The 8,531-nt window shown below is 57.1% G+C and overlaps 2 protein-coding genes across 5 annotated transcripts in view; one reads left to right on the top strand and one right to left on the bottom strand.

Annotated features, from left to right (window-relative positions):
• LOC113212570 (E3 ubiquitin-protein ligase COP1) overlaps window positions 1-7,855 on the bottom strand; it is a 15,023-nt gene extending 7,168 nt beyond the window's left edge. Inside the window, exon 1 of one of the 2 annotated variants that reach the window (XM_052269251.1) lies at window positions 7,682-7,855. Coding sequence is in view for 1 of the 2 variants with exons in the window: in XM_026431324.2 (XP_026287109.1) it covers window positions 7,682-7,708 (27 nt within the window). In the remaining variant the exon portion in view is untranslated. The remainder of the gene's footprint in view (window positions 1-7,681) is intronic. The other variant, XM_026431324.2, reaches the window with a different exon arrangement.
• The window catches only part of LOC113212572 (tachykinins), a 116,656-nt gene continuing 110,203 nt past the window's right edge, over window positions 2,079-8,531 (top strand). For 2 of the 3 annotated variants that reach the window (XM_052269254.1, XM_052269255.1), the window contains exon 1: window positions 2,080-2,292. The gene's annotated coding sequence lies outside the window, so the exon portion shown is untranslated. Of the gene's footprint in view, window positions 2,293-8,531 lie in introns of all 3 variants that reach the window. The other variant, XM_026431330.2, reaches the window with a different exon arrangement.

The raw sequence follows: 8,531 nt of genomic DNA, 5'->3' as shown, positions 1-8,531 counted from the left end.
GAAGAAGCGCGTGGCTCAAACCAAAGACTTACTGTGCCATCTGATCAAACTTTTGTTTACAGTTATCTATTTTTCTCTGCAATAAATGCACTTTTATTTGCTTGACGGAGGAAATATATAAGCAAGGGGAAGTGCCCCCCACCCTCCAAACTCCTCATTGCGCGTTGGCGACACAGCGGGCAGACTTGTCGCGAAACTTTAAAAGCAAACAACTGTACTACGTGAATGTGACTCGACTGGGGAACTCACACGCAATGGCGATGAGTGCTAATTTGGGGCAAAGTTTGTCTGTAATTTGATAGAAGCTAACGAGTCTCTACAAGAAACATTGCCACGCCGCATGCCTGCGCATGCTTTCCCCGGCCATGCCGAGGGCTGCAGGGAGTCGTGGGTAATCGTGGGTGGTTGTGAACGGGAGTTGGGGTTGGGTCAAGGTGGAGGCAAATAGCAAATCCTTTTCGAGGAAGAGGCAGCCCGTGCATTTTGCATAGAAAACTTGTTCGAGAGTTCCCAACACATACAGATTCGTCAAGGAATCGGTAAAATTGAAGTACCATGATATGAATTGGACAATCATGTAAGACCTATTTCATCACTGTTAAATCGTTTGGATTATTTTGAGACCAAATTCTTCTCGAATCACAAATTATATCCGATTATATCACCATTTCATCGATTCGATCCCAAAATGAACCAAATTGAGCGATTTGAAATACGGCACAGTGTCTTATTGTCAGTCATATCCATGTCAGCGTACTTGAGTTTGATCTTTGACGATGTGGATGGTCCCAGTGCGAGATGAATCTTTTTTCGTTTCTACATCGAAAAAGACTCATTTCGCATTGGGGTGAGGCAAATTTCACCCAGAGATTAAATAAACTCCGTTCCGAAATGGCAGAGCAACAACATTTTCTACTTATTTATTGAAGGCAGGAGAAGGCTGGGGCTCAGGGAAGGGATTCCTCATCCTCATCCTTCCCAGCTGTGCAGAGGGCTGTGCATCGTGGGGCGTTGGAGAAACCAGAAAGCGTGACCATAGTGATCACGCCGCACTGAACGTTTTTAGAAAATGCCTGACCGAAAGGCAAAACGCGTTTTTCTCCACCTGTAATAGGCATCGGCACCACGCTTATCACCTCGACCTTCAGACCCGGCCTGGCTCCCACTCCTGGCGGAGAGAAGGTTTTTGTAGACTAATCTGCAATAAGGGTGTTCGAAGCTCCCGAGAAAGAGGGTGTGGGAGGAGGGAGTTCATGATTCATGATGACACCTGCCCTCTGCCCTACCCCACCCGCGTAGCCGCGCCATCGCGGGAGCACGGTTTTACGGGGGCGGTCCCCTCACCCTCCCCCCGTTTCAGATGAGACGCCTGTAAGTAGGCAACATACGCCTGTAGGCAACCCACATGACATCACCCCGCCCGTCAGTGGAGTTTGAAACCGCCCCTGCAACCATCTCTGGGCGGTGTATGGCTGTTCTTCCTGGCCACGTTCCCTCGCGTGCGCAACGGAGGGTTAGCAGCAGCAGCAGCGGGTAGCAGACATCGAAGCGCGTTGGACGCACCAAGCAGGCGCATCAACATGCACCAATGCACCATGCACTCCAGCTCCGCCGGATGCTTTGCCGGATGCTTTGCCGAGGAGTCTAGTTTCGCCGCGCTACGCGGCTCAATAGTGAGATTTATAGAATCCAGCCTCGAAGGTGTTTGTGCCTGCGCACGGACATGCTGCCGCGTGCTGCTCGCACTGACCCCGGACACGAGCCCGTGTCGGGCCGACACACACCTGTTCAGAGAGCGTTCAGAGCCCTTATCGCTGTGGCATTATCGCTGTTATTGGCTCACTTGTCGCGGACTGCAGACCTCGGCCCGCCGATCATATCGAGATGTCAACTCAAACCCCGGTGCGGTGGGGAGGGAGGGGAGGGGTGCGCTCGCTCGCGATTGGCCGCGCCAGCCGCCCTTCGTACGCAGGTCCGCGCCGCGCCCCCCGCCGGGCCCGCGCGGGGCTCCCCCGCCTGCAGCCGGCGCCCCCCTCCCAGCACCACCCCCTCCAGGGACAGGGGTGACTATGCTGCTACTCATTCGGCCACTCTCGCTTCGCCCCCTCGACAGGCAACAGGCAAACGGTCTGCCCGGCGCCACCGAGACCGAGCACCCGGACCACCATCGGCCTCCTCCACTGACACCTCCGCCGAGGTCCCCGACAGTCAGCATACTCCGACTTGGCAGCCCTCGCCGACACCAGGCCAGCGACTCGGCGGGCAGCGCCGCCACAGCGAACACAGGTCGAGGTGAGTCCGCCGCGGACGGCGCCGAGCACGCCGCCCAGGCAGCTGGAGGCTAGGACCTCTAGGACCGCTGGGAGGCACTCGGATGAGCGTCACAATGCTCAATGAACAGTTAGCGTTAGTGGTTGACTGCTCCGAGCTAAACCCATTCGTACACACAAATTGCGAGGCAGAAAATGGGTCCATCGAATCAACGGAATTCCTTTGGCCATGTCCAAAGAAATTGGTGCATTTATTTCGAGGCCAATATTTATTGAAAAAGAAAAAAATCTGTCGTTAGGTCAAAGAATCCGACGCCGCAACAAATAAAAATCCCTTCAAATGAAACACAGCATTTCCTTGCACACGGCTTGAAGGAATTCCGTTGATCCAATGAGTACATTTTCTGGGTGAATGGATTCCATTAGGACGTCATCTCGTTCGCTGCTTTCGCCTATTTCCTGCACGGTGACTGCCTGCCTAGTGCACGCTGAAGCCTGGGCTGACAGACATTCCCGGCTGAACTGAGTTTCTTGTCTGATGCTGAGCTCAATTATTCCGCCGATCACCGCCGTCCACAGCCGTGGTGAGAAATAGGCGGAAGGCGGGGGGGCCAGTCTCATTTGTGTTCCAAAGTACACAGTGGGTGTTCCACGCCTAAACTTCATTTCTGATTACTGTGCAGCATGCAGGCGTCCGCGGACGGGTTGCATACTTGAACGGGGCCATAAGGCTATAGGCAAGTCGGCTCGTCACATGCATGCGATACAGTACAACCAGAAAAAAAGAACGGGATAGGACACCCACTCTGTATCGTCCCGAACCGAACCCCAGTTTTGTGGCTAAAGAGCAGCCGAACAGCGGGAAGCGCGGACTTGGATTTTACGTTCATCGAGCTAGGTGTAGTTTTCTCTTCGACGCTTTCCAAGCCCGAAACGAACTCATCCACCCCCCCCCCTCACATCCAAGTTTCAAAACTATAATTTGGTCGTGTTTTTCGTAACTTTTTTGAAATTTCCCCGTTGATTGTGTGCTTTCATGAGATGGTGCAACGAATGGTGTGGTGCGTCTGCGGACACAACTTGTGCCAGACACGGTAGTTCACTCTTCGGCGAACACTGCAATATCGAATCAAAAGTGTTGTCCACCGGATTCCGGTTTCTCGTATAGGGAAATGACGCGTTACCGCAGTGACTGATGCGATTGTAGTTCTGGATATACTCTACGGCTCGCTCCTCGGACACTTTATCAGAATCGCAAGTCCCTGTTCAGATTCAATTTCAGAATCTCGTCGATTTGTTTTTAGGGGGGATGTTATTCGTTGTTTTAGGCATGAGTTAAATTTGCTCCTGAGTCACAACTTTTGAAAAGTAACTGTTGCAATCAAGTGCGCGGTGTTAATTAAGGCTACGATTCCGTACGACACTCGCGATGATTGCTCGGGTCGCGGCGGCCGTGGCTGCTGTCTGCTGGCCGCTCGCGCTGCCCCGCCCGCTGCTCGCGTGCCGCCGCGCTCCCCGCGGAGGACGCGGAGCCCTTTGGGCCAGCCCAGCCCAGCCCAGCCCGGGACGGACAGGACAGCACCTCCCTCGGCACCGGCATGACGCCGGCGCGCGTCTACCGCACGGCCACGGGGCGGCATGGAAAAACTCACCCCGCCACATTACATTGTGGTCCTCTAATTATGCGTGTTGTGGAACTCGTCGTAGTCTGAAGTGCGCCGAATAATAATACGGTCGCAATAAACCGTTCCGGTAAAGCAGCGGAGTAGAAGAAGGACGCGGGGAACCAGCAAACGGAGGTCACCATGTTGTAGCATGGTCGTTTCCGTTTTCTTTTACCTCGCATTCTTTTTTCTTTTCAGCTTTGTGATCGTCCAGAAAGTACGTCCGTTGTTCACAGACTTGTTCGGCGAATTACAGTAGCTTAGCGCCTGCGATACTTGGGGTAGGCCACCCTGCAGTACATGTATGCACTGCAAGCAAGATGTTGCCTACCTAGCAGGCGCTACGAGAGCTTTCAAATGCCGAAACTAGGCAGGTTCGCAACGGCGATTGACTCACGTACTGTATGGATGATTCCTTAGCTGACGCTGACGTGGACAAAGCCCTCGGACCTGGTGGTGGTGAGTCCGTGAACTCCGTTCGCGTCCACCAATAACCTTGTGGAAACTGGAAGCATCACTCCTCTATTTTTGAAACCGGTTTAAATGAAGTGAAATACCATATAAGAGTGACGCTCGTTTTCGTCGATTCATTTGACCGGCGATTCTGCAACATTGCTCCATATGACTTACGATTTGCAGCATCGCTCCGTATGCGGGTCGATTTTGGTCCGTCGCTCTTTTTGTCCGACGTTCGTCATTGAAATGAGGCGATAAAATTACCACTTAAATAGAGCGACGAAAACAAACGTTGCTATCAGGAGAGTGACGACTCTCCTGAGCTCAACGCGCGTGCCTCCTGCTCCTGCATTTCCAGTGGGTGCGTACAAACTACCGGGCACATCGCAAGTCCCACTGCACCCGAATATTATTTTTAAAATTTATACAGTAATGTCTGTACTGCCCGCGTGTGGGTGGGCTGCCTACTCGCTCGGGGCCATAAGGCGCCAACCGCGGTATAGTGATGGTAAACAAAAATCAACAAAAGTACCGATTCGCCAAACTCCGGCGCGTCGCGCTTCTACGTGGGCTATCCGACAGCTACCGAAGTGGTCGGTCCGATGTGCGCTGACGACAGTCCGTGGGTTCACGGGTCGGAGAGAAAAGAGACCTAGCTGGCTGCTCGCTTTAGCCGTTTCTACGGCGCCGGCACTCTGATTTGCTGAGACGGGACGGGCGGGGCGCGGTCCCCGCGGAGGCGGCAGCCACGCTGTTCTACCGGAGCACTCTGTGTCCCGGCCACAGTCTCAGTCCACAGCGTGTCGTACCGGGTGATTCATAGAAGACGCAGGTGCGGGCGGGTTTGCCTATCCTCGACTCGGCGGGCGCACGGGTCCCCTCCTCACATCTCCCCAGACCTGGACCCGTGCGCCCGCCGAGTCGAGGATAGGCAAACCCGCCCGCACCTGCGTCTTCTCTGAATCACCCGGTACGCACGCACGCACGCACGCACGGCCCCGCCCCGCCTCACAACACTCTCATTATCGTGTATTTTACGAGGCTTTATAGATTACGAGGTCCTCCGGGGGAGCCGTACCCAGCGGGTCGCGCGCCAGGCGGCCAGGCGGCTGGCCTTCCGCTCCCGCGGCTCGCGCGCCCATTTGGCACCGCCGCCGGTAGGGTGGCCCTTTTAGTTTGTTTTGCACACCGGAGCGTTTTTGTTTGGGTCCATCCCCCTACCGCCGTTGCACCTGGGTGGCCACGCGCACGGCCTCGTCTGGCCCGACCAGCGCGGCGGAGGCCGTGGCCGCTGCTAAACGGCCTCATCCTGATTGTATTCCGATCACGGCCCCCGCCCGGCGCGATCAAGATCACGAACGGCGATTACATCTTGGAGGCGTGCCGCTGCTGCGGCTGGCCGGGGAACAAACGTGGCGTGGCGTTGCGTGGCGTGGCGTGGCGTGGCAGAGAGGGGCGCGCTGCGGCGGCCGGAGCGCAGCGGGGGCGCGGGCGCCGCGCTCCCCCGGGCCACGGCAACGGCGCAGGTGGGCTGCCCGCTCGGCTGGCCGGCAGCGATCGAGCACTGCGCCGCCACTCCCACCGCCATCCCCGACTCTTTCCGCGCCCCGGAGGCGAGGAGGCCGCACCCACGCCCAAACCTCCCTCTCCCCCTTTTGACGCATTCAGACTCATTTCCCACCGCGTTGCTATGCGTGGAAACGACCACCGGGCAGCCCACGGCCGCTTGCAGCGAACAACTTTCCTCCGTTTTATCTCGTCAAGGTGTTCGCTATCCATCACTCGCGGGCTACAATACGGCGGGGCCCTCTCGCAGAGGACGAGGTGCGTGCAGCAGTAACGCGCACATCGGCCGCATTTCTCAGCCCCATCCCCCATCCGTCTTGTCCGGTACTTCCAGGCTACAAGCAGCCAAGCCGCGGCTCCAGGCCGGCCCGCGGGCCGGTGCTGCGGGTCCACGCGAGGCAGTCGAAGGCGGTCTGAACGTCCCCAGGTGTATGGGGCGGGGGGCTTTGGTCTGGTGATGAGTGTGTCGGGGCTCACCGAGGTGCCCCGGCCCGGCGGGGGCGGCGCGAGGCGGTGAGCAGGAAAAGCAGGCGTGACACCCGAGAGGGCGTATCTCTTTCTCAAAACGCGGCCAAAAGCGGCTTCGCCTCCGCGTCAGAGACTCCGGCGCGTGGCGCGTAAGTTTTAATGTCGCAGGCCGGAGTCTATTCCGGCGGCGCCCCGGGCGGTGCGAGGGGGGAGGGGGGGGGGATGCCTGCTGCCGGGGGGATTATTTTCTAAGAACCAGCAATTTTTCATATGATAGTCTGATGGGAAAACAAAGGGACTCCGTTCCCGGCATCCCACGCTCCTTTTCGAAATGAGCGCGTTTCGCGGGTGATATTTTTCATACGCGCCGCCCATTCCAGGGGTAGGAGGGCCCCGGGCCCCGGGCCGGCCGCACACATTTCCCCCATTTCGGACGCAGCGAGCTGAGCAAGTGGGGAGCGACAGGACAACGACGCCGCAATTTCGGGCGCGGCGGTCGCGCGGCCCAGGAATTAGAGTAATCCAGATGCATTCATTCTACGGTCGCAATTCGTAAATCACAAAAGAACAGAAATGAAACGGGCCTGAGTCACCAGTCCAGGGGGCGGGAGGGGTGGATACTTTTAGCAGCTTCCCTCCGGCAGTGTGCGGGCCGCACGGTGCGTGGTGCGGAGCTTACGCTGCGCCCCGCGCCCCCGGGGAAGGGGAGCAGTTTGAATGACCTGACTTGTCTAAAAACCGCTCTCAAAAAATAAATATTGTCATTGTTCCAACGACACGTGTCAGTGGACCATCAACATTTGGTCCTTGGAATGTCTTCAGGAACATAGGATGCTATTCCAACGACTATGATATGCTGGCTCAACGACATGCAAAATGGTCGGTGGCACAACCGGCGGCTGTCATAGGGTCAGCAACATCGTGTCTTTGGACGAACAACCCGTCTACCAGAACACGTTGGTGGTCGTTGGAATTTTTTTTTCCGTGCTCATGGAACGCACTGAAAACTTCAGGCTAAAGAGTACGCACAGCTCTGAAGTAAAAGCCCTCTTCTGACTCCACTTACAACCCATATCAACTCAGTTGCTTTCAGAGTAAAACTACGGCCATTTTTGGACACCTGCCGAGCTGTGTAAAGTTGACACGGACACAGTGTAAGTACGCCGTCAAACCCACCTCCTTTTACTTATTCAGGATGGCGGTTCTGAGATGTCCACCTGGTTACCTTCCAAGCTGTCCCATAAAAACTTTGCATACCTTGGGGACGCCGTCGGCGGTGTCCATGGTGCAGGGCGGGTGGGCGCGGCGCTGGCCGGGTCCTCGGCGTCAGACTGAAGCCGCTGCCGCCGCTGCCGCCGCTGCCGCCGCTGCCGCCGCTGCCGCCCCGCCCTGCCGCGATGCCGGGGCAAGGAGGCGGCTCACAGATTAGGCATGTCAGGCGACCCGACGCGACCCGGGGTCCCCGCCTGATAAAGGCGCGGCCTCGACGCCTCCGCCTCGCCAGATAATGGGGCTGAGCGCGGCCCGGCGCAGCCCGCGGTGGACGCGGACGATCAGAGATTTCTCAAAGTTAAAAAATGTTGTGCTGGAGATTTCTAAAGATGTCGGCGGATAAAGGATACGATGGAGAGGACGATGACGACGAGTACACGGAGTGGTACAAAAGGGAGATTATAGGGGAGGGAGGGGAGGAGGAAGGGGAAGAGGGTGGGGACGAGGGAGGAGCAAGGCGGGCGGGAAGGAGGACGACGTCGGCGGACGACGAAGGAAGTTGTTCGTCCTGCGTATTGTGCCCGCGGGAACAGTGGAAGCGCCCCCCGCGGCGGGGAAGGCCCCCGCCACCCTGCCCTCCCCCGCGAGTGCCGCTACGTGTTGGGGGTTGGAGCGCGCTTTGGCGGCGGCCCTGGCCTCGCAGGGGCACCTCGAGCAGACGCTCTGGAGGTGCAATGATCGTCGAGGTTGGACCGCGGCAACCTCTGACCACAAGCCCTCGGCCTTGCCTTGACTATGTTGTGGGAAGAGACAAGGACACGGTGCGGTCAAAGTTCAGAGCTCGAAGGTTTACAAAAGTCAAGACCATGAATTTCGATTCCTCCTGTTGTCCCCT

Source organism: Frankliniella occidentalis, unplaced genomic scaffold (genome assembly GCF_000697945.3).
Source record: "Frankliniella occidentalis isolate FOCC.00 unplaced genomic scaffold, Focc_3.1 Scaffold87, whole genome shotgun sequence".
NCBI lineage: Eukaryota > Metazoa > Arthropoda > Insecta > Thysanoptera > Thripidae > Frankliniella > Frankliniella occidentalis.
The sequence above is the reverse complement of the archived record's forward strand: the minus strand, read 5'-3'. Positions and strand labels throughout refer to the sequence as shown.